General features: G+C 48.3%; 2 protein-coding genes across 13 annotated transcripts in view; one reads left to right on the forward strand and one right to left on the reverse strand.

The window, feature by feature from the left end:
• The first annotated feature begins 6 nt into the window (after positions 1–6).
• Positions 7–24,715, forward strand: Brsk1 (BR serine/threonine kinase 1). Of its 3 annotated transcripts, XM_031385128.1 has the most exons (20): positions 14–499; positions 1,939–2,033; positions 2,171–2,256; positions 4,103–4,243; positions 7,368–7,484; positions 7,580–7,613; positions 7,699–7,767; positions 12,561–12,707; positions 13,239–13,270; positions 13,622–13,792; positions 14,601–14,698; positions 14,916–15,075; positions 15,256–15,316; positions 15,703–16,072; positions 16,484–16,532; positions 16,628–16,751; positions 17,396–17,594; positions 18,931–19,020; positions 24,050–24,201; positions 24,251–24,709. In XM_031385128.1, the coding sequence occupies exons 1-20, from the start codon at positions 364–366 to the stop codon at positions 24,377–24,379; spliced, it is 2,460 nt and encodes an 819-aa protein (XP_031240988.1). In that variant the 5' UTR covers positions 14–363; the 3' UTR covers positions 24,380–24,709. The 3 variants fall into 3 exon arrangements, with proteins under 3 accessions (XP_031240989.1, XP_031240988.1, XP_031240990.1); XM_031385129.1 differs by having other exon boundaries at positions 7–499; positions 24,050–24,715; XM_031385130.1 differs by lacking the exons at positions 14–499; positions 1,939–2,033 and having other exon boundaries at positions 2,171–2,260.
• Tmem150b (transmembrane protein 150B) overlaps positions 24,560–26,537 on the reverse strand; it is a 9,308-nt gene continuing 7,330 nt past the window's right edge. For all 10 annotated transcript variants that reach the window (XM_031385150.1, XM_031385141.1, XM_031385149.1 and 7 more), the window contains one exon: positions 24,560–25,129. In XM_031385150.1, coding sequence (XP_031241010.1) covers positions 24,921–25,129 — 209 coding nt within the window. In that variant the 3' untranslated portion in view covers positions 24,560–24,920. The remainder of the gene's footprint in view (positions 25,130–26,537) is intronic.

Genomic DNA, 26,537 nt, shown 5'->3' on the forward strand with positions numbered 1-26,537 from the left:
CGCGTGGGGGGGCGGGGGGGATCTCGGCCTGCAGCATCCGCCGGCCCCGCACTTCAGACCCCCCCTGCAGGGGGAGGCACAGGAAGGGGGGGGCCGGCCAGGAACGGGCTGGGGAGGGGGGGCCGCGCAGTCCCCCCCCGCCATGCTGATTCCAGGGGCCTGACCCCCCCGGCAGCCCCCCCTCCCCCAGCTCTGCGGCCCACCGACTGGGGGGGCCAGCCCAGCCCCCTGGGGACCCCCGGAGAAGTGGGGAACAACCGGGGGGGCCGGGACGGAGGTGTCGCCGGCCCCCACCGGAGGAACGGGGTGACGGGCCGCAGGGGGGGCGGCCGGGGGACCGGTCGGGCCGGGACCAAGGGCACCATGTCGTCCGGGTCCAAGGAAGGTGGCGGGGGTTCCCCCGCCTACCACCTCCCACACCCACACCCACACCCACCCCAGCACGCCCAATATGTGGGCCCCTATCGGCTGGAGAAGACGCTGGGCAAAGGACAGACAGGTGAGAACCTAAGCGGACACCTGGGGCGGGGGCGGGTGCTGGAAGGGACAGAGGGCGGGACCATGGATATTTAAAGGGCAGACCCCTGGGTCCCTCATAGAAAAGGGGCTTGCGTCCTGTCTGAGTTCGAAGTGCCCACGGTGTACGGAGTAGAGTCAGACGCTGGGGCCTCGAGAGGGCAGGGGTCTGGGACTTCTGGGTCCGAGGGAGAAGTAGGGATCTGGACTACTGTGATTCAAATAACCCTATTGGGGCAGATATTGGAGGGGCTTCAGGAAACTGTGGGGAAGTAGGCCCATTGCGGGTGTGGGGCCCGGGCTAATTCTGCAAGCTGAGGCAGGCGGGTGCTGCAGTACAGCCGCAGGCAGGGTGGAGGTGCAGGCTGGGTGGAGGTGCATCCATCCCGAGAGAGGCTGCTTGCTATCCTGTCCCTCTTCTCATGCTCAAAAGGATCCACTTGCTCTCTGGACAGCTAGCTGAAGCCCTAGGGTGTCAGATCGACTACATTCTCTCCATTCTGCAGTGTGGAAACAGGATGGAGAAGTGGATTGTAGAAAGCTCAGCTCCCAGCCAGGAGTGGCCCTGGAAAGCAGTTATCTTTGAATGATGCTAAAGGCTGAGTGTGGCCACAACCACCACCTTCTAGGCAGGGTGTCAAGGTGAACTGGGAGAGGACCTCCAGTGTTCCAGGCTGTGGGTTCTGGGTCCCTATGAAGTTGAGTTCCAGGCGTGAGATAGGAAAAGGGAGGTCTGTCCTTTATATCCTGGTAGTAAGCATGTGACGCGTTGTTGACCTCAATTCTCGAACTATGGAAGGAGGAGGGGTCAGGAACCTGCACTGCTGGGTCTGAGGGAGGAGGGCTGGGGCCAAGACTACTGGGTCTAAGGAAGGAGGGATAAGATCTGGATTCCTGGGACTGAGAAGAGGGTACCTTACATAGCTGAGCTCTGGACTCTAAGGAGTGGTGAGGGAATATGCATGCTTTTTGACCACGGCAGCTATTTTTTTTAAGAGTTTAAAAAAAAAAAAAGATAATTGCAGGGTCAAGTTTTAGAAGGAGGTGAGGATGGGGAGGCTTGGGAAAGAAGAAAAATTGAGAGTGTATTTTGTGAGATTATAGGGCTTCTGAAATCTGAAAAGAAAGATGAAGTTGGGCAGACATATCAGAACGCTAGAGAGTCAGAAGGAAAGGCCAGGAGAGGCTGGTGGAGAGGGTAGGGCAGAAGGTGGACAGTCAGAAGGACCAAAACCAGGCAACATGGATGGGAAGGAGTTGTGTTTTGTAGGAATAGCAGCTGTCAGCCACCAGTTCAAATGCAGAAATTCAGGACAGAAGAAATGGGTAGCCAAGCAAAAGGTTGGGGTGGGGGAGTGTTGACAACTTAAGAACTAGGGTGAACTCCAGGAGAACATCCCATATTTTAAATCCAATCTCCAGGTCTGGTTAAACTTGGAGTCCACTGCATCACGGGTCAGAAGGTCGCTGTCAAAATTGTGAACAGGGAAAAGCTGTCGGAATCGGTGCTGATGAAGGTGAGTGTGTGTGTGTGTGTGTGTGTGTGTGCGCGTGCGCGCACGCATAAGTATATGTGTAGCAGGAGTGTCCTTTGGTTCAAACGGAAAGGAAGGGAGGTCATGCTCACCCTTTCTCTTGCGTCCCTGCCCCTCAGGTGGAAAGGGAAATTGCCATCCTGAAGCTCATTGAACACCCGCACGTGCTCAAGCTCCACGACGTCTACGAGAACAAGAAATATTTGTAGGTATTTATAGACGCCCAGCCCCTCTCCCCTCCCTCTCCATGGTATAGAGACCTCTCGAGAAACAGGACCTAGTTAGTGTAGCCTGACAAAACTCAAGCTTCTGGGCTAGAGACGTAACGTGACTGGTAGAGTGCTCAGGTAGAATGCAGAAAGCCCTGAGTCCAGCCCCCAGCACTGCATAAACTTGTGGTAGCACACATGTATCATCTCAGCTCTATTAAGCTGAGGCAGAACTGTCAAAAGTTCAAGGTCATCCTCAGCTACACTGTTGTGTTGGAGGCTAGAATGGGCTACTTGTGACCAATCTTAAAAAAGGAAAAGAAGTAAGAAAGAAAATAATTTTTTTTTTTTTTAACTTTTAGGTTGGGTCACTGAATGCCTAGTTCTTCCCCTGGGTACAGGAACATCCCCCAATCTACACTCCGCCTGATATTAATAGTTCAACAGAGTACAGTGGTCCTGAGTGCAGAACAGAGGCTATGCCTCTTGCTGCTATCTTTCTGCCTCATCCTCCTGAGTAACTGGGGTTGCCAGCCTGTACCACCCAATCCAGCTCGCTGCTGCTTCCTTCCTAAGGCAGCTAGGGTTACGTTAGCCTAGAAGGGGCCTAAAGGATCCTTTCAGATTCCCACTCTAGGACACCTGAGGTCTCTCGTTTCCCAACATCACTTCTGATGCCAAGGCTGGCCACTCCAACAGTAGGCCTCCTGGAGTCCTGTGTCAGTATCACAAAGTCCATTACCATCCAGTTAAGATGGGGGTGGGGTCAGCTGTCTGGGCTTCAGAGAATGACTCTTTGTGCACACTTTGGTGGCCCAAAGAACAGCTGGAGTGGACAACGGAAGAGGGGACTGGCCCCACAGTTCCCCTGCCCACCTCCCAACCTCCCCAGGGTGTAGGATTAAACCACTACTCCCAACATCCATCAGATTGGTAGAATAGGTTTCCCCAAGCTGGAAGCAGTGTACAGCCCTGGGTCCTCATGGGAGTTGTAGTCCTTAGGCTTCCCAGGTGTGGAGGCAAGGAGAAGCCATTGTCTCCACAATTGATGGTTACCACTCCCACTCCACCATCAAAGCTGAGAGAGGGCTCATGAGAGTTTGTGGCTTCACATGGGAATCAGGCTGTCCTACAGCTCAAAAATCGAGTTTTTGTTTCCTGGGAGCTGATTGAACTGGAGGTTTAATCTTTCAGAGCCTGATGGGACTCGGGGTCTCTAGAATCCAGGTGACTGATGGGAATTGGGACTGTCTATGTCCCAGAGCTTATGGGAGTGGGAGGGGTTTTGTTTTGTTTTGTCTTGTTTCTTTTTTCTTTTTCTTTTTCTTTTTTTCTTTTTTTTTTTTAAACTTCTTTCAATTGATGGGAGTTGTAATTTATCTTTGGTGTGTACTGTAATTGTCACTGCCCAAAAGTGAATGAGAACTTGGATTTGTTCACAGGCTAGTGAGAATTAGAGGCTTGGGCCTCTAATTGGGTGGGGGAATGTGTTAATGGAAGTAGGGTCTTTATTTCCCAGAGTTCGGTGGGGATTATGGTTTCTGACCTCAGGTGCCAATGGGGTTACATTATCTCCAAAAACAACCAAGAGTTTCCTTGGGAATCAATGCCACATGGGACTAGTGGGAATTGAGTTTTGGTTTCCTAGAGACGTGTGGATATTGGAATCACTTCTCTTGGAGGCTTGTGGCAGCTGGAATCTCTTTTTCAGGGATTCCAGTTGAAATTTCTTCCTTGCAGAGACTGGTGGGAACTGGGGCTTCGCTGTCTTCAGAAAAGGGAGACGAGGCCTCGGCCCTTCACATGCCCCTTCCAGCCCTCTGCCCCGTCTGTGTCTTTCAGATACTTGGTTCTTGAGCACGTGTCTGGTGGTGAGCTGTTCGACTACCTGGTAAAGAAAGGGAGACTGACACCCAAGGAGGCCCGGAAGTTCTTCCGCCAGATTGTGTCAGCACTGGACTTCTGCCATAGCTACTCCATCTGGTGAGGGGACAGCTGCAGGGGGAGATGACTGAGGGTGGCCCAGGAGGCTGGTGGCTGCAGCCACATGAAAGACTGAGTAGAAGTCAGTGTGGTTAGTCCTCAACCCCACACTTCTGAGAATTCCTGGTGTTGTAACTCAGACCATACAATTTACCCTTTTGAAAAAGTGTACAATTTAGTGGTTTTAAATACATTTTCAGTCTTGTGCATGGTTGCTATGTAATTTTGGAGCTTTCTTTTAAGTAAATGTGTGTGTGTGTGTGTGTGTGTGTGTGTGTGTGTGTGTGTGTGTGTGTGTGGTTTTGGGCTTTGGTGTGCTAGGCAAGTAATACCATTTGCAATACATCTCCAACTTTTTTTTTCCTTTTTCTTTGTGTGTGTGAGAGAGAAACCAGGTTTCATGAAGCTCTTCTCTGTGTAGACTAGGCTGCCCTCAAACTCATTGCAGTCCTCCTGTCTCAACCTCCTGTTTACTCACATTACAGCTGTGCACCACCACACACAGCTCTTACTCTGTATTTGGTGTTTTGTACGTTTTATTTTTTATTGGTGTGTGTGAGAGAGTTTGCATACATGTGTGCAACAGTGTGCATGTAGAGGTCATATGACAACTTTTAGGAGTCTGTTCTGCCCACTTATGGGTCCTAGGGATCAAACTGAGGTCATCAGGCCTACAGGCAAGTGGTTCCCCCTCTTCCCCCCAGCCATCTTGCCAGCTCTTCTGTGCTGCTTAAATCTAAGTCAGGGTCACTACAGTTCTATCGGATGGCTTCTTCTAGAAGCTATACAGTTTTATCTCTTACATTTAAACCTGGGGTCCCTTTCGAGTTAATAATTGTGTTTGATATGCGGCAAGAATCGCAGTTCATGTTTATGATGTTAATATCCCTACAGAGAGGTACTTCCCTTCCCAGTGACCTGCCTTTAACCTGGACAAGATATGATGCATATAGCATTTAGGGTGAGGTGTACATACCCGTAATCTTAGCACCTAGAAGACACAGGCAGGAGCCCCATTGAGAGTCTGACACCAGCAAGCTCTATATAAGGAATTCTATCCCAGCCAGGGCTACATAGAAAGACCCTATCTTTAAAAACAAAAGGAGGTGTGGCTAAAGAGATTTCTCAGTGGCTAGAACATGGAATGCAGAGGATCCAAGTTCAAGTCCCACCAACCACATCTGAAGCCTCACAACTGCTGTAAGTCCAGCTCCAGGATCCAGGAAGATGAAATGCCTCTGGCTTCACTTCGCTAGAAGCCTGCAATCATGTGCACATTCTCACACACACACATATTCACACACACACATACACATACACACGTTCACACACACACACACACACACGTTCACACACACACACACATTCACACACACACACATACACACGTTCACACACATGTTCACACACACATTCACACACACACACACACAGATGGTAAGTCTTTTAAAAAGGCTACTCAACTCAGATTATTTAAATTAAGCCCAACACCTTTTTGAGCAGCCAGGGTGTCAAGTTCTGACAGTGAAGAGTGTATGGCTTGTAAGGAGCGGTATTCAGCATAGTGTGACCTACTTACTGAACACTGCAGATGGAGTCTACAGAACTCTACAGCCCCATTTCCCTCCAGATTTGACCCTTAAATCTTGAGAAGTTTGGTCGAGGAATAGAAAGGTCCTGAACCAGTTGTCTGCTTTGAGTGGCAAAGTTTTCTAAAAAAAAAAAAAAAAAATTCTTGAAGCTTGTTGTGACTTCCACCTGTAATCCCAGCACTCAAGAGGGAGAAACAGGAGGTAGATCTTTAAAAGGTTTAAAAAATTACTTGATATGCACTCCTAATAATAACAATGACAATAGTAGTAATATCTGGGCATGGTGCTGTATGCCTTTAACCTTTGCACTTGGGAGGCAGAGACAGGCAGATCTCTGAGTTCGAGATTATTGTGGTTTACAGAGTGAGTCCCAGGACAGCCAGGACTACACAGAGAAACTCTGTTTGTGGGGGCGGGGTACTTGACATGGAACTATTTTTATATTTCTTCAGGGTAGTAAGACAGAATCTCATGGTGTAGCCTAGATTGGCCTGGAACTCATATCAATCCTCCTGCCGCGGCCTCCAGAATGCTGGGATTAATACATGAACCATTATACCTTGCCATATTTTCATATTTCTCTTTTAAAAAATAATTATTTCTTTACTAGGGAAGGGGTGCAGGTTCCGTAACCTACATGCTGAGGTCAGAAGACAACTTTTGGGTAACTTTCCTTCCTGTGGCTTCTAGAGATCAAACTCAGGCCATCAGGCTTGACAGCAAGGACGGTTACCTGCTGAGCTATCTCAATGGTGGATCTCTGTGAGTCCAGGACAGCCAAGGGAGACAGAGAAAACTTGCCTTGAAAAACAAGCAAACAAAAAAAGCACAGTAGAGAGCAACTGAGGAAGACACTAGATGTCAACAGTCGTGCCTCCCCAGGCTTCCCATACATATGCACATGCACATACACAATAAGGCATGAAGAATCAGGCACGGTGGTATAGGCCTGTAATCTCACTACCTGCCAGAGGAAGGCACAAGGTCTGATTCAAATTAGAAGTCAATCTGAGACAAGACCATGACTCACTCTCTCTCTCTCTCTCTCTCTCTCACACACACACACACACACACACACACACACACACACACACACACACACGTCAGGCTTAATGGGACATATCTGTACTCCCAGAACATAGGAGATGGAGGCAAGAAGGCCAGGATTTCAAGGCTATTCTCCAGTACATAATTAGTGTGAGGCTAGCCTAAGCTACATGATGCCTTTGTCCTTAAAAAAATATTAGAAGTATCACAATTTAAGAGAGACTGAATGAGCCAGGCAGTGGTGGTGCACGCCTTTAATCCCAGCACTTGGGAGGCAGAGGTAGGCTGTTTCTGAGTTCTAGGCCAGCCTGGTCTACAGAGTGAGTTCCAGGATGGCCAGGGCTATACAGAGAAACCCTGTCTCGAAAAACCAAAAGAGACAGAGAGAGAGAGAGAGAGAGAGAGAAAGAGAGAGAGAGAGGAAGACTGAATGAGGATGGGCTTTCCTGGGGCATCCAAAGCTGAACCCCACCTGTCTGTCTTAGTCACAGAGACCTGAAGCCAGAGAACCTGCTGCTGGATGAGAAAAACAACATCCGCATTGCAGACTTTGGCATGGCGTCCCTGCAGGTGGGGGATAGCCTCCTGGAGACCAGCTGCGGGTGAGTGGGAATACCTCCATGGGTTCCTGGGAAGGGGAAGAAGCCACCGGGGCTCACAGCCTCTTACCACTGTGTCTATCTTTCACTTTCTCCAGGTCCCCGCATTATGCATGTCCAGAGGTGATCAAGGTGAGCGAAGGGCAAGGGGAGGTTAAGGGGAGTGGACAGAGTAGGGACAGAAATGCCACTGAAGTGACACCTTTTGCCTTTTCAGGGGGAAAAGTATGATGGCCGCAGGGCAGACATGTGGAGCTGTGGAGTCATCCTGTTTGCCCTGCTTGTGGTAAGGTGCCTTTTGCTGCTACCACTGTGTTTCTAGAACAAAGTCCCCCAGTGAAACATAGAGCCTTACATGCATTCTCATCCCAGGGTCACCTCCTAAAGAATGTGTGTGTGTGTGTGTGTGTGTGTGTGTACGTGTTTATGAGAGAGAAGCATCTTGAATATATATGTATATGATTGAATGACTATCTCCCAATACATGTGTGTATATTCGTGTATGTGGTTTATGTGTGATATCTCTCAAGTATATGTACGATCCCATAAATGTAAACATATATGTGTGATCTCTCCCATATATGTGTATGGGTATGTGTATGATCTCCCACATGTGTGTGTGAGATCTCCCACATATATGTGTGGATTTTTATAGAGAGCAGTGGTTTGCAACCTTCCTAATGATGCAGCCTTTTATTTAACACAGCTCCTCCTGTCCTGGTGACCCCTAACCATAAAATTACTTTCATTGCTACTTCATAACTGTCATTTTGCTGCTGTTATGAATTGTAATGTCAACATCTGTGTTTTCTGATGGTCTTAGGCAGCCCTATGGTTTGGTCCTTTGACACCCTCCCCACAAGGTGTCACCCACAGGTTGAGAAACACTGATACAGCAGTGTAGCATGTCTCCCAGGCTAGCCTTAGATAGGCAAAGATGGCTTTGAACACTGATGCTCCTGCCTCTACCTCCCAAACGTTTAGATCACAGGTGTGTGCCACCATACTTGGTTTGGGCAGCGTTCGTGGCTGAATCCAGGACTTTGTGTGCTAGGCCTTACTAGTTCTGTGGTTCATTCGCCTAGTGAATATCGACACCGCTGTAAACCCTCAGCCCCATGGTCATTTTTCCCACATACTTCCCAGAGCCTCCCTCTGGCTTCCCTCACCCCTCCCTCAGGTTGGATCTTTCGATAAGTGTCCTTCTTCCTGCCCATGGTCCAGGTTCTCAGTATGCATTTTGTTGCACAATTCTTCAAGCCTTATTTTCCCTCAGTGTCTATCATAAGCTCCTCGAAGTTGGGGCTCATGATAGTGGCTTTCACCTTTGTACATTTAGTTGACTCATCTTTGAAGACCCAGGGTTGGTCTGTCATAAACCCCCCTAGTGCAGTGTGAACTAATAACTCACTCACTTAAAGCAAACTTTCTTTTTTTTTTTTTTGAGACAGGTTTCTCTCCGTAGCCTTGGCTGTCCTGGACTCCCTTTGTAGACCACGCTGGCCCCGAACTCACAGAGATCCACCTGCCTCTGCTTTCTGAGAGCTGAGATTAAAGGTGTGCGCCACCATGTCCAGCAGCAAGCTTTCTTCTGAGCATTTCTTTTTATGGTTTCTTTTTTATTTGTCTTTCTCTGTGTGTGTGTGTGTGTGTGTGTGTGTGTGTGTGTGTGTGTGTGTGTATACATGAGTGCCTGTGGGAGCTGAAAGAGGATGTCAGATCCCCTGAGGCTGGAGTTAGAGGTGGTTATAAGGCTCCTTGTGTAAGTGCTGGAAACTGAGCTTGGGGCCCTGGAAAAGCATCAGTCAGTGCTCTTAACCACTGAGCCATCTCTCCAGCCCCCTGAGCATGTTTGTTTCTTTTTAAGATTTTTTTTCTGTGTATGAATGTTTTGTCTGCATGTGTCTGTGAACTATGTGCTTGCCTGGTGCCTGTGGGCGCAAGAAAGGGTGCCTGAATCCCCTGCAGCTGGGATTATGGGTGATCATGAGGACAGCATGTGGATGCTGAGGATCAAGCCCAGATCCCTGCGAAAGCAGCAAGCACTCTTAACTGATGAACCATTTCTCCAGACTCAATTTGGTTTTGGAGGGCTTGTTGTTATTTTGTTTTGTTTTGTTTTGTTTGCTTGTTTGATTGGTTGGTTTGTTGTTGGTTTTGAGACAGGGTTTCTCTGTGTAGCCCTGGCTATCCTGGAACTCGTTCTGTAGATCTGGCTGGTCTTGAACTCAGATTTCTCCTGCCTCTGACTCCCGAATGCTGGGATTAAAGGCTATGTAGATACCATGCTGGAAGTTGAACCCAGGGCTTTGTGTATGCTAGGCAAGCTCTCTACCCACTGGGTTAGATCTCCAGATCCAATGCTCAGCTTTCTGTCATCAATAGGGAAAGGACAGAGTTCGAACCTCTACTTCCTCATCTTGGACAAGTAAGTTGCTCTCTTTGTGTAAGCCTCAGTCCTCCTCATCAAATAGTTATATGTGAACTGAATAATTACATGTGGATAATTACAGTACCAGCAATTGTGAAGATTTAAATTAAATGCAAGAACCCAGGTTCCCCTTCAGGACTGCAAACAGACAAGCAACAAAAACCACATTACAAACAACTTAGAGTAATAACTGACCTCAATGAAAAGGGTTGTGAGCAGAGGGTAGAAGGAGCATAGCTGGTTTCAAGCAGAAGCAAGAACACACTATTCCAGGACTCACTAACTCACTGATCATAGTGATTATATAAAATCCGAGACTTCCGAGAGTAATGGGGACCAGCTGTGCTGGGGCTGATATTTTTAATCTGTCCCATAGCCTTTCCCAATAGAATCCTTACATCCCTTACACAGAGGCAAGAAGCTGAGGCTCACTGCCAATGCCATCAGGCACCAGAGCCAAAGGCAGGCTGTCTGACTCCAAGACCAGTAAGAAGGTGTCCTCTCCCCATCGACCTTCACCCTGTATTCTGCCCATGCCCCTTAGATACCAGGGGCAACCATTTAAAACATTTGCGAAAGCTCTCAGACTCCTCTCCCCCAAGAGCCCTCCTCTGGTTCCTTATGTCAGACCAGACCCCCTTCTTGCTCTGTCCCAATCCTGAATATTACTATTATCTGTATTTTCCCTGTTTCTCCTTTTATTCTCTTATTTCCTTTGTTACTTTAAATATTTATTTACATTTTCATTGTGTGGGGGGGTGTGCTTGCAAGGGTATTCAAGACATGCGTGAGGTCAGAGGACAGCTAGCAGGAGACAATTCTTCCCTTCATCATGTGGGTCCCAGGGATCAACTCTGGGGCAGAGGCTTAGCAGCACATGCCTGGGTCACATGTCAGGTCACTGCCCTATTTGAGACAGGTTCTCATATATCCCAGGTTGGCCTTGACCTCATTATGTAACTGGAGATGACGTTGAGCATCTGATCTTCTTGCTTCTACTGCCTCCCAGGGCTAGGGTTACAGAAGTCAGTTCCATGTCCCATTTATGCAGTGCTGAGAATTATGTACAACTTTGTGCATGTGCTTAGTAGAAAGGCACTCTACTGCCAACTGAACCACATCCCCAGATGTTCTTTTCTTTCTTTCTTTCCTTCTTTCTTCCTCTCCTTCTTTCTTTCTTTCTTTCTTTCTTTCTTTCTTTCTTTCTTTCTTTCTTCATTTGTTTGTTTGTTTTTGTTTGGTGTTTGTTTCAGACAGGGTCTTTGTATGTAGACCTGGCTGGCCTCCAACCAACAGAGGTTGACTGCCATGTCTACCAAGTTCTGGGATTAAAGGCATGCACTACTACACCAGGCCCTCTTTGTTTGTTAGCTCATTAGTTTGTTAGTTTGTTTGAGACAGGGTCTCACTGGTAACCTTGGCTGTCCTAGAACTTGCTCTGTGGACTAGGCTGGCCTAGTCTACAACTCACAAAGATCAACCTGCCTCTTCCTTCCCAGTACTGGGATTGAAGGTGTGCATGAAGATTTAGAGAGAGGATTATTTTGGTTTTGATGTATTTTTGTTTTGTTTCTTGTTTTAATGGGTTTTTTGTTTGTTTTGTTTTTGTTTTGTTTTTTTGTTTTTTCGAGACAATGTTTCTCTGTATAGCCCTGGCCTTCCTGGAACTCACTCTGTAGACCAGGCTGGTCTTGAACTCAGAAATCCATCTTCCTCTGCCTCCCAAGTGCTGGGATTAAAGGCATGCGCCTTTTGTTTGTGGCAGTATGTTACATCACCCAGGCTGGCCTCAAAGCTCACTATGTAACCAAAAATGATCTTGAACTTCTGATCCCCCTGCCTCTACCTCCCAAGTTCTGGGTTGTAGGCCTGTGCCACCATACTGGTGCTGGGGATCAGACCCAGGGCTTCCTGGAAGCTAGGCAAGCACTCCACCACCTGAGCTACATCTCCAGTCCTGTATCGGTGAGGATAGTAAGTGCCCTCACCAACTCTCAATCTTTTTTTAAAAAAAGATTTACTATATTTATATGAGTATGCTGTAGCTGTCTTCAGACACACCAGAAGAGGGCATTGGATCCCATTACAGATGGTTGTGAGCCACCATGTGATTGCTGGGAATTGAACTCAAGACCTCTCTAGAAGAGTGGTCACTGAGCCATCTCTCCAGCCCATCACCCGGACAATTTTAAGCTCCACCTAAGGCAGTGGCTCTCAACCTTCCTGATGCTGTGGCCCTTTATGCTATGGCCAGTTAGTTCCTCATGCTGTGGTGACCCCCAACCATAAAGTTGTTTTGGTTGCTACTTCATAACTGTGGTTTTACCACTCTTATGAACCGTGGTATACATGTCTGTGTTTTCTGATGGTGTTAGATGACCCCCTATATGAGGGTCATTTAACCTGGCAAAGGGGTCATGACCCACAGGTTGAGAACCACTGCTGTAAAGAAAGAGCCAGTGATGTAGCTCACTTGGTAGATTGCTTGCCCAGGACACATGATGCCTCTGGTTCCACCCCGCAAACTACATAAACTGGGCCTGGTGGTGCATGCCTATAACCCCCCACATACACACACATATACAAAGGGCTGCAACCCACAGGTTGAGGACCACTGACCTAAAGGTTCTTGATGATGTCTTGCACAGGGGGCGCTGCCCTTCGATGATGACAACCTGCGCCAGCTACTGGAGAAGGTGAAACGTGGGGTCTTCCACATGCCGCACTTCATCCCTCCAGACTGCCAGAGCCTCCTGAGAGGGATGATTGAAGTGGAGCCTGAAAAAAGGCTCAGTGTAAGTAGGGAGAGGACTGGCAGAAGAGGAATGGTTCATGAGATGACACAATCCCTAGGAGAGTTTCCAGGGCTTGGCTGGAAATCCTGGGATTGGATGAGTTTGCTAGTTAAGCTACAAACCCAAGATCCAGCAAAACCTAAAACTTACAAACTAGAGAATCATTCCCAAGTTGGACCAAGGACCCCAGGCCTGAGGAACGGTGCATTGAGGGATTGGTAGGGGTTAAAAGCCTGGCACTGGGCATGCAGTAAACTGCTACTTGGGGTCTAAAAATGGTCAGTCTAGAGTTCCAGGACAACCAGGACTATTCAGAGAAACCCTGTCTCAAAAAACAAAACAAAACAAAACAAAACAGACAGACAAACAAAAAAAGTCAGTCTATAGATGCTTTCCCACCACCAGGGGAAGACATGATGCTTCTGGATGGCTCAGTGACCTCCCAGAGCCAATGCTAATCAATTTTATGTAATTGCTTGCCAGTTATTGTGTGGCCTAATTTCTGCTTCTCTGTGACCCACCCCTTCACAGCTGGAGCAAATTCAGAAACATCCTTGGTATCTGTGAGTAGGAGGGAATTGAGCCGTTGGGTACCTGCGGGAGATAGGGTACTGGGGTCAGAATAGAAAGGTGGAGGGTGGGGTGCCATGTTCCTGATGGGTGGGGTGGGATGGAGGGACCTACGGTCTCAAACTTCAGAGTACAGTCGAGGACAAAGCTAAAGAAAGGGAGGGTGTGGAGACCAGAGGGAGGAGGGATCCAGGATTCTCTGAGTCAGAATTCGAAGAACTAGGGCCTGGACCCCCTGAGTCTGAGGAAATAAAGGTGGGGACCCAGACTCTCCACATCCTGGGATGAGTAGTCTGTGCATAGGACATAAAACTTGGAAGATAAGCGTTTCTGTACCATTCCAGGGGCGGGAAACACGAACCAGACCCTTGCCTGGAGCCAGCCCCAGGCCGCAGAGTAGCCATGCGGAGCCTGCCTTCCAATGGCGAGCTGGACCCTGACGTTCTGGAAAGCATGGCGTCTCTGGGCTGCTTCAGAGACCGCGAGCGGCTGCACAGAGAACTGCGAAGCGAGGAGTAAGAGCTCCCAAAATCCTTTTCACTGGCTCCCCACTTCACGGGTTGAATGGGTTGTGGCAGTTCTCTAGACAGCCTGAAGGGGGCGTGCCGCATCCAGTTTTATGGATCTGACAAAATTTAGTGCTGGTGCATGGGAGCAATTGCCATCTGGAAATGCTCAGAGAAAGAATTAATGCTGAGACAGGCATGAATGGTGTCTTCACTACGTAGAACTTAATAAGTACTTAAGTTGTGATGTACATTGGACCATAGGAAGCTAATTACGTTGGTTTGTAGGGGAAAAATGTGATTCTGGGTCCAAAAAGAGAAATAAGACCTGAACACATGTGTCTGAGGGAGGAAGGCTAGGGGCTTTCACTTGAGGGACTGTAGTGGGAGGGGTGAGGTCTGGACTCGAGAGTTAAAAGGAGAAGGTCTGGGGTCTGGAATCCTTGGTCTGAGGAAGAAGGTCTGGACTTGTACCCTCAGATATAGGGGGCAGATCTATTAGGTGGCCTGAGCTTGAAAAACCACAGCAGATGGAAGAGAGGGAGGGAGGAAAATTTGAGACACAAATTTCCTTATTTTACATGGCTTTGTTTGTTTGTTTGTTTTTCATTGTTTTTAGTTATGTATGAGAGGAAGGTATAAAGACCAGAGGATAGTTTGGCGGGAGTTTGGTCCTCTCTTTCCACCATGTGGGTCCCAGGGGTACAACTCAGGTTATCAAACTTTAGTAGCAAGCACCTTTATCCATCTCTCCAGCCCTGGGCACTGATTGCTGACCTCATTCCTCCCTTAACCACCTCCCTCTTCCCTGTCCCAGGGAAAACCAAGAAAAGATGATCTATTATTTGCTTTTGGATCGGAAAGAGCGGTATCCTAGCTGTGAAGACCAGGACCTGCCTCCTCGGAATGACGTTGGTAAGAAGGCAGATTGGGCAGTTCAGATCCCAGGATTCCTGAGGGAGGAGGATGCTGTAGGCCCTGGGAGTCTATGTTTAGATAGCTAGACATTTATGAGAACCTCTCTCTGCTCTGGTCCTCAGTTTCCCCATCTGTTTACAAGGCAGTCATATATACGCTGTGTATACCTGGGCAAACTGATCTACTGGGTGGGTCAATAACTCTCTCCCTTCAGACCCACCTCGTAAGCGTGTGGATTCCCCCATGCTGAGCAGACACGGGAAACGGAGGCCAGAGCGGAAGTCCATGGAAGTCCTCAGTATCACAGATGCTGGAAGTGGTGGCTCCCCAGTGCCTACCAGACGGGCCTTGGAGATGGCCCAGCACAGTCAGAGGTGAGAGAGGGGCTGTCCCCTCTGGAAGAAACTTCAGTCCCAGAACATAGAGAGAGCAGATTGTTCTAGACCCTGCTCAACCTCCCGTGCCTGGTCCCTCATCTGGGAGGACATGGAAATGGAGAAACATCTGAACCTTCTGAAACTCTCTCAGATAATTTTTTTTAACCCTGTAAACAGATCCCGCAGCGTCAGTGGAGCCTCCACTGGTCTGTCCTCCAGCCCTCTGAGCAGCCCACGGGTAAGATTAAACCCTCAGAGAATTAAGAGAAATCAACAGAAAATACAATTCCATGAGGCATTCTTGCCCGAGAAGTGTCAAAGACCCCATTTTTGTCTTCTCAAGATTGGGTTTGTAGTATGTCTGAGGGGTTTTAATCGTTTATCAGAAGTTCTTTGAGTAGTTTCAGCGTGCCAGTTTCTGCTTAGGCTAGGGTTGCAGCCCTAGTGCGTTGGCTGGAGACAGTACAGTGCCTCAAATTCAGAACGTGGGTGGGGCTGATTGAGCTACAATTCTCAGCATGTCTTTCAGTCCCCCCTAGCAAATCGGAGCAAGTAATACTTCCAAATACAATTCCCTCCCGGAAGCAGTAGTCCAAATTCTCACTAGGCCCCGCTTCTCCACAGAGTCCGGTCTTTTCTTTCTCACCGGAGCCAGGCGCTGGAGATGAGGCTAGAGGCGGAGGCTCCCCAACTTCCAAAACACAGACCCTGCCTTCTAGGGGCCCCAGAGGTGGGGGCGCTGGAGAGCAGCCACCACCCCCTAGTGCCCGTTCCACGCCCTTGCCAGGACCACCAGGCTCCCCGCGCTCCTCTGGCGGAACCCCCTTGCACTCACCTCTGCACACACCTCGAGCCAGCCCTACGGGGACCCCAGGAACTACGCCACCTCCCAGCCCAGGCGGTGGCGTCGGGGGAGCCGCCTGGAGAAGTCGTCTCAACTCCATCCGCAACAGCTTCCTGGGCTCCCCTCGCTTCCACCGGCGCAAGATGCAGGGTAAGGGTCTCAGCAGATGCTGGGCTAGGTTTGCCAACTGCTGGATTCTAATGTGGGAAGGAGGGGCTAAACTTCTTGTCCTACGGAAAATTTCATGGGGTTGGGGTGAGTCTTCAGGGAGGAAAGAGAGCCTGATTCCCAAGTCCCAAGACTAATGGCGATGAAGTTTGGGGGCTAAAGGGAGATGGGAACAAGTCCTGCCATGGTGTACTCTTCGTCGCCTGCTCATTGGTCCATAGGAGCTTGTGCCCACCCTGGGGATGTGGTCTAGCCACACTGCCTATACAGAAGGGCCAGGCCTGACTACTGGAGTTAGGGTTAGCCACTTGGGAGATGACTGAATCCACGGGGTGCTGGATGATAAACAATAAGAAGTAAGTGTTGACTACTCTCTCTCCTCTCCCTAACTAGTCCCTACCGCTGAGGAGATGTCCAGTTTGACACCAGAATCCTCTCCCGAGTGAGTTCAACACAGGAAGGAATTAAGTGGGAAGCAAGGGGACTTGTCTTTTAGCGCCTTCCTGACCCTCCTTCTGTCTATCCCATTCCACCCAGGCTGGCAAAACGCTCCTGGTTCGGGAATTTCATCTCCTTGGACAAAGAAGAACAAATATTCCTCGTGCTAAAAGACAAACCTCTCAGCAGCATCAAAGCGGACATTGTCCATGCCTTTCTGTCGGTGAGAGTCCTGGCATCCCTATCCGACCACAAAGCTACACCTCCCCGCCACTCTATCCCTGGCCTGATGTACTTCCGAGACTCATGGGATTTGTAGTTTTCCAGCAAGAGATGGCCTTGATCACTATGGAACTGGGAGGCAGACTAGTGGGCCTAGGGCTTAAAGGTAGTGAAGTAAGACCCTAAAAACAGGTTCCTGAGTACCAGTGGAAGATGCATGGGTCGCCATGCCGTGCCATGCCAAAAGATCTGAGGGGGTAGTCTGAGGAGAGACCCTTCTCCATGGACCATAATGCTTCCTACTTGCTACTAGTCCCACAGCCCTTTGCTGTAGGACGGTGATGGGATTTTCAATTACAAAGACAAGTGACTTGTAGAGGAAAGGAAAGTGTATTTCGTATGGTGCAAGAGCCTGGCACTGTCCTGTAAGTATCAGAGACCACATGAATTTAGGGCTCATTCTTCTGAACATAGGGCAGAGGAACTACAGAAGATGAGACAGTGGGCAGTGGGTCCTCCCAAGGCCCAGTTTGTTATTCTCTTACCCATTGGCTGATGGGACTTGTTCCTTGTCCAGAGCCAGGTGTAGGACAGTTCTCTGTCCCTTCAATTCACCTCATTCTTATTTACATTCTTACCTTCTAGATCCCCAGCCTGAGTCACAGTGTGTTGTCACAGACCAGCTTCAGGGCCGAATACAAGGCCAGTGGTGGCCCCTCCGTCTTCCAGAAGCCTGTCCGCTTTCAGGTGGACATCAGCTCCTCTGAGGGTCCAGAACCCTCACCCCGAAGAGATGGCAGCAGTGGAGGTGGCATCTACTCAGTCACCTTTACTCTCATCTCCGGTGAGCCTTTCTTGACCAGCTTTGGGGTATTCAGGCTCTCTAAAATAGGATATAAGCAAACAAACAAAAAACTATCACAAATAGATGCAGATTACCAAGCTTTAAACAAACAAACAAAAACAATAGGATATAAGCACGGGATCAGAAATCAGTACAGAATGCTCTGGTTCTGCAAGAGCCCCTGACCCCAACACACACACACTTTCCTTTCGCAGTCTTTCCATCACATGTATTATGAAAAATAGTTCACAGGTATCTGTAATCACTCATTTTACAAAGGTGCTCCATGCTACCTTTTCATCTCCATCTTCTAATAGAAGAGTTAGCATGCTGGCCTCAAACATCAGTGCCCTTCCCAAAGCAGACATCACCAGTCTATCCATGTAGTTCTTCCTGTGCTCAGCTGAGCTGCGGCCTCAGAATTTTAACTCTAGAGAGCCATGACCAATCAAGAGTTAGCCCAAGAGAGGAAAAACCACAGGGATAAGTTTCTTCCAGTTCTTGGTTCTCTGTCACCAGTTTTCATATGTTATGATGAGGAGATGAATTTGCTCTAAGAGTTTCTAAATCAGACTGCAGTGTGTGTGTGTGTGTGTGTGTGTGTGTGTGTGTGTGTGTGACACAGAAGTCATGTGGATGTCAAAAGATAATTTTGGAGAGTCAGTTCTTTCCTCCCCTGTGGGCCCCAGGGGTTGAACTCTGGTGTCAGGCTTGGCAGCAAGTACCTTTACCCTGAACCATTCTGCTAGCCCAAGATTTTTGTTGTTTTTGGTTTGTTTTGGTTTTTTTATGTTTTTTGTTTGGCTTATTTGTTTCTCTTACTTATTTTTCTGTGTTAAAAATGTTTATTTTATATGTGTGGGGTTTTGTCTGCATGAATGTCTATGTATCACATGTATGTCATAAGAAGGTATCAGATTCCCTGGGGCTGGAGTTACAGGTAGTTGTGAGCCACCATGTAGGTGCTAAGAATCAAGCTCAAGCCCTCAGGAAGAGCAACCAGTGCCCTTGCACACTGAGTCATCTCTCCAGCACCTCACTTCTTTTTCTTATGTATTTCTACCTCCTTTCCCCCACATCCTTAAGGAAAATTAAATAAGCAACAACATCTATGTTAAATAAAAATCAACACCTACTGTTATAATCAAATGATGATGTCTGAGTGTAATAGTATTCCTTAAGTTCAAGATAGAGATCCATCTCAACCAGTTATTGATGCAGGTTTCAACAGAGTCAGGAAAATTAACCCTGAAAGGAGGACAGTCTTGCTTATGGAGGGACCTTGCCTGCCCCAACTCTCAGTCACTGTGTTTCCTGTGTGCCCATCTTCCCTTAGGTCCCAGCCGTCGGTTCAAGCGTGTGGTGGAGACCATCCAGGCACAGTTGCTGAGTACTCATGACCAGCCCTCTGTGCAGGCCCTGGCAGGTAGGTGACAGATGTGTGGTGGGCACACATTCAGAGTGACCAGTGCAATCTCAGGTGTCTCTCTGCTTCTCTTAAGCTGGCCCACCTCTTGAACTTATGGCCAGTGTCTTGCTGAGGTCTCCCCTGCACTGTTGGGAATAGATTTCCCCCAAGAGGCTGTAGTCCAAGAAAGGGATTTCTCAGCCACCTGAAGGCCCTAAAATGACAGTGGCCCCCAAGTTGGAAGCAATGAACTCTGGAGCCGGATCTGCCCTGTGAGAGAGTGACCAGTCATCCTAATGTGCCTGTAACTAGGGGCTAAAACCAGGGGAGATAGGACAGATTGGCGGCCCTCTTTGTGGGACCCAAATGCCACTGTCATTGAAGAGCATAGTTCTCATCTGGCATCCAGGAGGCAGAGCAGAGGCCAGGGCTCAGGGAAATGTTTATAATTCATTCAGGTTTCCATAAGAGAATAACATAAACTAACCAGAGGTTAGTTCAGAGGTAGACGGTTTGCCTAGCAATGAGCAAGGTCTGGATTCAGTCCCTAGGAGAAAGAAAAAAGAAAAGAAATGTAATAAACTTGAACTGAATGGCTGTTTTGATTTGTTTTGGCTTGTTTGAGACATGTTTTCTTTGTGAATCCTTGGCTGTCCTGGAACTCTCTCTGTAGACCAGGCTGGCTTTGAACTCACAGAGATCTGCTTGCCTCTTCCTCCCAAATGCTGAGATTAAAGGGGTGTGTTGCCAGCATACAAGTGAACTGGGTGGCTTTTTAAGCAATAGGAAACTGAGTATGGAAATGCATACATGCTTGTAGTCCAAGCATTCAGGAAGCTGAGGCAGGGGGATTACTATCCTGAGGGACTAGTTCCAGGCCATTTTGGCCACTTAATAAAACTGTCTAAAAGCAACAAGCAGGGCCGAGGCAATAGCTCAGATATAGAGCTCTTGCCCAGCGTGCACCATGTTCTGAGTTCAATCATAACACCACATAAACTAGAAATGGCATTACACAGCCACCGTAAATGTCAGCCAGCACTTCAGAGGTGGAGTCAGGAGGATCAGGAATTCAAAGTCATCCCTAGCTATATGTATTGAATTCAAGGCCAGACAGATCTTCATGGAACCTTGTCTCAAAAATAAAAAATTAAAAAATTTAAGCCGGGCGGTGGTGGCACACGCCTTTAATCCCAGCACTTGGGAGGCAGAGGCAGGCCGATCTCTGAGTTTGAAGCCAGCCTGGTCTACAGAGTGAGTACCAGGACAGCCAGGGCTATACAGAGAAACCCTGTCTCGAAAAAAAAATTTAATTTTTTAAATTAATTTTTTAAAAATTGCAGCTGGGCAATGCTGGCATGTGCCTTAAATCCTAGCACTTAGGAGACAGAGGCAAGTGCATCTCTGAGTTTGAAGCCAGCCTAGTCTACAGAGTGAATTCCAGGACAGCCAGGGCTACATGGAGAATCCCTGTCTCAAAAACCCAAGCAAATAAATAAATAATTAAAAATAGTATTATTTATTTTATGTATTTGGTTGGTTTTGCCTGCATGTGTGTCTGTGTACCATGTACATGCTTGATGCATGTGGAGGCCAGAAGAAGACATCATATCTCGAGTTACAGAAGGTTGTGATCTGAAAATGGAATGCTGTTGTCTGGAAGAGCAGCCAGGGCTCCTAGCCATTAAGCCATTTCTTCAACGCAGGAATTTTTGTTCAGAGACTGGAAGACCAAGGTGAAGGCAGCAAGAGAGATTTTGTGTCTGCCTACAGCTCATTTCCTCATCTCAGAGGGCTCTGTGTCTCTAACATGGTGGGACAGCAAGGGAGTAATTTATATTTTGAGTTTTTTTCCCAGACTTGGCTTCATATATCCCAGACTGGCCTCAAGCTTGGGATGTAGTTGACAGATGATTTTTGAACTCCTGGTCCTCCCACCTCTGTCCCAGCTGCTAGCATGACAGGGATATGCTACCAGTCTGGCTTTCACTAGGTCTTTTATAATGTCAGGACACTAATCCTAGAGGTCCTGGGGATTTATGGATTTAGGTGGGATGGTTTCAGCATGGGAATTATGGGGGATACAACATTTAGCCTGTAGTAAAGGTGTCTGCCATAGCAACCAGAGCTACAAAGATGAGAATTCTATGTGAATGAAAGGTTTGCTTAGGTAAGCGGGCAGGCTCCATTGTAGAATGCAAGAAAGGAGCATGAGTCTAGTGAGTACACTAGAGTCTAGTGAGATCAGCCTAGCATCCCTCTCTGCCTCTGTTCGCTGTAGAAGGGATCAAGCAAAGAGAATCTAGCAATGCATATAGCAGCCACCAGAGGACACTGGTGGCTTGACTCTTGACAGGGCTAGTCTTGACCTTGGGTTCATCACGTATGACTGCCATTAGTAAGTAACCTCAGAGTTGGTCCCTGAAACAATAGATTTTTCAGCCTGCTGTCCAGGAAGTGAGGCACCCAGGTGGACCTGAGGGTGTCTTCCTACCTTTACCTGTGACCACATCCTCCAGAACCAGTAACACTGTTCTGCCCCTGACGTTTCTGGTTCATTTAAGAACTTGGGTGACTAAACTGACCAGATAATCCAAGGTAGTCTCCCCACCCACAGGGATCGTCCTGAATCACAACACATGGTCTCAACATCTTCACAGGTTCCCAGCTTTATGTGAACATCTGTCGGGACGCCATTATTCAGCCTATCACAGCCTCCCTGAGGGACATTTGGCAGTATGTGGAGACTCTGTTTTGATTGTCTCACTTGCAGGGCATGAAGTTGTCATTGACATCATGTGGGTGGGGACCAGGGATGCTGGGAAAAAAAAAAAAAACCTGTAACTCTCACCACAAAGTTACTCAGGCCTCAGCATCAGTGCCCAGGAGGATTAGTTAGCCGACTGGTTGCTGCATCAGAATACCTTACGAAAGCAACTTCAGGAAGTGGGGACTGGCAAGAGGGCTTAGCACTTAAAGGTGCTTGCCACTGAGCCTTGACAACCTGAGTTAAGTTCATATCACCCACAGATGAGAGGGAAAACAAATTTCCTGAAAGATGTTCTCTGAGTTCCACACTGGAGCCCTAACACATACACCACACGCATGTGCACGCGCACACACACACAGGAGGAAGAGGGGATGATGGCTGGCAGGAGCCTAAGGCAGCTGGTCACATCATCTACAGTCAGGATACAGGGAGTAATGCATGCTGGTGCCCAGCTCTCTTTCTCCTTTTTATTCAGTTCAGGACCCCAGCCCCTGGAGTGGTTCTGCTCACATTAAGGCAGGTCATCTTTGCATCTGCATTATCCTGATCCAGACCATCCTTTACAAACATGCTCAGAGCCTTGTTTCCACAATGACTCTAAATCCTGTAAACCTGACCTGTGATCCAATCACTTGGGAGGCCGAGGCAGGAGGATCAGGTATTCAAGGTCATCCACTGCTACAGAGTGAGTTCAAGGCCAGCCTGGGCTATTATTATATGAGATCCTGTCTCGAAAAAATAAAATAAAATAAAATAAAAAATATAGTGGGTGTCGGTGGGCTAGAGATGGCCCAGTGCTTCAGGACACTTGTTGCTCTGACAGAAGATCCCAATATCCACATGATTGCTCATAAATATCCAAAACTCCAGTTCTGGGAGCTCTGATGTGCTCTTCTGAACTCTGTGGACCCCAGGCATGTACATGGTGAACATACATGCAGGAAACTACTCAAAAAATAAATAACACCTGAAAAAAAAAAAAAAAACTTAGGGGCAGTGAAATGGCTTAGTCAGTACGGTGCACGGCAACCTGAGAGTTTCATCCCTAGAGCTCAGTGGTAGAGTACTTGCCTAGCAAGGCAAGGCTCTACTCTCAGCTCCAGGAAAGACAAGCCAACCACTGCAGTGTAGCCCTGAAACCCCAGCTCCATCTGCTCAGGCAGATGGAGACAGAAGAACCCCGAACCCATCTAACCAACTCTGGTAAGTTCCAGGTTCCATGAAAGAGCCTACTCCCCCAAACCATCCTCTGACCTTCACTTGTGTGCCACAGCACTTCTGTGTCCCCACATAAAATAAATACATAAGAAAATGTCACCTAACAAATAAGATGAGCTGACCCTGATGGCCTTTAATCCTAGTCTTTGGAAACCAGAGGCAGGCAGATCTCTGTGAGTTTGAAGACAGCTTGGTCTATACAGAGAGTCCTGAAGTTGACCTGCATGTACGCATAAATTTATGTGCACACACATGCTACCATATGTAGCATGGCCTTCTTCAGGTCAGCAGATCCAGAAGGGTCTAAGAGAGAGAGACACACACACACAACAATTTGCAATACTGCAAGCCTCAGTCCCATAGAATTACCTAGTTGTAGATAAAGGGTATTACAGCCTTATGGTTGCCCCCAGAGAGCTGAGAATCTTTTGCAGCGAGCTGGCCTGGCCCTCAGGCAAACTGGGCAGGTTTTTCAAAGCTAGAATGTACCTATGGGCCCCAGGTAGGAACAAGTATGCTTTTTGTTTTGTTTTGTTTTTTGTTTGTTTGTTTCAAGACAGGGTTTCTCTGTGTAGCCCTGGCTGTCCTGGAACTCAATCTGTAGACCAGGCTGGCCTCGAACTCAGAAATCTGCCTGGCTCTGCCTCCCAAGTGCCGGGATTAAAGGTGCGCACCACCACCTCCTGGCAACTTAAGTATGCTTTTCTATGGCAGCTGTCTCTGGGACTTGAAGTCTCACAAATGGCAGACATAATAATCTCTGTTATGGTTGTTGTTGTTATTGCTAATATTACATTTATTTATTTATTTGTGTATTTGGGGTGAGTACCATGGTGTACATGTAGAGGTGAGAGGACAACTTGTGGAAGTAAGTTCTCTCTCTCCATTTGTATGGGTCCCAGGGACCGAACTCAGGTCATCAGGCTTCGTGACAAGCTCTACTGAATCATCTCGCCAGCCCAAGTTTGGTTTCTTGGTGCCACTGTGACCAACAAACAGGAGCCTCGACCTGGGTTCAGCAGCTTGTCTGCCCATGCAAAATTGCTTCCTCCTTTGCAGATGAGAAGAATGGAGCCCAGACCCGGCCTGCTGGTACCCCACCCCGAAGCCTGCAGCCCCCACCAGGCCGCCCTGACCCTGATCTGAGTAGCTCTCCCCGCCGAGGACCCCCTAAGGACAAGAAGCTCCTGGCCACCAATGGAACCCCTCTACCCTGACCCCAGGGGGCCAGGGAAGGAGGGGAGCCCCCTCCACCCCCTTCCCTGCCCCCCTACTGTGAATCTGTATATAAGGCCCAAGGAGTATGTTGGGAGGGGGGGACACAAAACTAGGCCTTGCCCTGCAGGGATAGGGCTCCAGGGGCCATACCCAATGGGGGGTAGGTTCTAGGGTAAAAAGGGGGTGGGAGCTGTTTTTATTTATTAATTTATTTATTATTTTATTTATTGATCGATCTCTGCGGGTGGGGTAGGGGAGGGATGGGGGTGGCTTAGCAGATCCGGACAGGGCCCTCTGTCTCTATGTCATCCCCAACTCCCACTCCCCTTCCTGGCCCCCTGCTCCCCACCAGGTCCTTCTCCCCCTCCCCTATGACCTTCTGTACGGATTTGCTCTCCTGGAAGGAATTCTGGTTTCGCGTGATCCTGCCTGCGTCTGTGTCTGATTCCGCCGGCGGCAACAACAACAACAACAACAACAACAAAAATAAATAGCCTTGATCAGGGACAGCTGGCTGGCCTTCGCCTCTCAATTCCTGGGGTGCTTCTGATCACAGGGACAGGTGGGTACCAAGATACTGCCTCTCAAAGCAGGGAGCACAAATCCACTTTGTTGTGCGTTCATTAGAATGTCCACATCAGCCTCCAGTGTATTGTTGGATGAGCCTAGGTTGGCCCCATCTTTCTTCCTCTACCAGTAGCATGGGGTCTGGTCAGAGCACCTTTTCCATCTGTATATTTGGAGACCCAGAGGGAGCTTGTGAGGAGCTGGAGTCCAGACGGGGTTCTAAGTGCAAGGTACAGCCACGAAAGCTGGAGAAGTCCACGGCAAAGAAGCCAAATAGCATAAAGAGCAACATGGCCACTGCCCACTCGCAAATAGCCGAGGCAGAACGCATATGTAGGGAGTGCAGGACAATCACTTCACACCAGAGTCAAGGGTCACATGGCACATGCTAAAGCCCGGGCAGCCCACCTCAGATACTCGGACACTTCAGGCTGGGATCAGTGCATCTTTGGTCCTTTGAGGTGCTTCCCTCTTCTGGCATGTCTAGTCACACTTCACACCCACATCCCTTCAAAGGAATTGTAGCTGGTTTCCCCATTACCCTCCAAACCTTGCTCCCTCTCCATCTGTTCCTCTCTCATGACTCCAATGAGCACTGGAGAACTCCAAACCCATTTTCCATTCTGGATCCTTCCTGATCCCAGGAAGAGTCCCAATGACTCTTCCAAGAAAATTATCGTTTTTACTACCTCTGCATGCATGGCTGCTTGGTTTGTCTTTTTCCCTTTGTTTTGGTTTATTTTTGAGACAGGTTGTCATATAGCCCAGGCTTGCCCTGAAGTTAGTATGTACCTGACACTGACCTTGAAATTCCAATCCTGTGTCCATTTTCCTAATGTTGGGGTCCTGGGCATCTGGCACTACAACCTGTTTATTCAGTACTGGGGGATGAACCCAGAGCTTCCTGCAGAGTAGGCAAGCAAGCATTCTACCAACTGGGCTACATCCCCAGCCCCCACCAGTCTTGGGCTCTTTATAAGTTCCTCCCTATTTTGTGACTTATAGCTTCCATCACGTGAACTCCTTAACAGAACAGAATCTCCTTGGCCTAAACCTGTTCCTCTTTCTAAGGTACCCCACTCTCTCCTTGGAAATAAGTTGACACTAGGGAATTCCGCAGTCCCTAAAGCACTCCATCACCCTCTGTCTGCTCTCCTCATACCCCCCTGCTGCTTCAGCCAGGTTCCTTCAACTCCTTACAACTTAAACCTTTTGCTGGTGGTGGTACCTCATGAAGAGGCAGGTGGATCTCTGATTTCTGTAAGTCTGAATCTACACAGTGAGTTCCGGGCCAGCCAGGGTTCTGCTGGGAAATCTTATCTCCAAAGGAGAAAAAAGAAAGAAGAAAACAAACAAACAAAGAAGTTTTCTCCTTAGCTTGCTTACCTTCAGAGGTCCAGCCCAGAAGGGACAATGGTTTCTTTCTGCTGGAACCTCACCAGTCCCCTTCCCTTCCCCTCCCTCTCCTCTGCCATCATCTATCAACTTACACATCTTTTCCTTATTTGTGTACTATGTGGAGATCAGAGACAACTAGAGGGAATCATTTTCTCCTTCCACCATGAGGGGATCTAACTCAGTACATTTATTTACTTGCACAGCCATTCTTCCCTTCTATGCTTGCTTTGTCTTGTTTTGTTTTTTGTTTTTCAAGACAGGGTTTCTCTGGGTATCTCTGGCTGTCTTGAAATTTGCTCTGTAGTCTAGGCTGGCCTTGAATACAGAGATGCCCCTGCCTCTGCCTCTGCCTCTGCCCCTGCCC

Source organism: Mastomys coucha, unplaced genomic scaffold, assembly GCF_008632895.1.
Source record: "Mastomys coucha isolate ucsf_1 unplaced genomic scaffold, UCSF_Mcou_1 pScaffold21, whole genome shotgun sequence".
Taxonomy (NCBI): Eukaryota; Metazoa; Chordata; class Mammalia; order Rodentia; family Muridae; genus Mastomys; species Mastomys coucha.

Coding starts and splice junctions, on each gene's coding strand:
- Brsk1 (XM_031385128.1), top strand. CDS start 364: ATGTCGTCCGGGTCCAAGGAAGGTGGCGGGGGTTCCCCCGCCTACCAC. Junction 13,271..13,621: donor CAGAAACATCCTTGGTATCT/GTGAGTAGGAGG, acceptor GTACCATTCCAG/GGGCGGGAAACACGAACCAG. Junction 13,793..14,600: donor AGAGAACTGCGAAGCGAGGA/GTAAGAGCTCCC, acceptor TCCCTGTCCCAG/GGAAAACCAAGAAAAGATGA.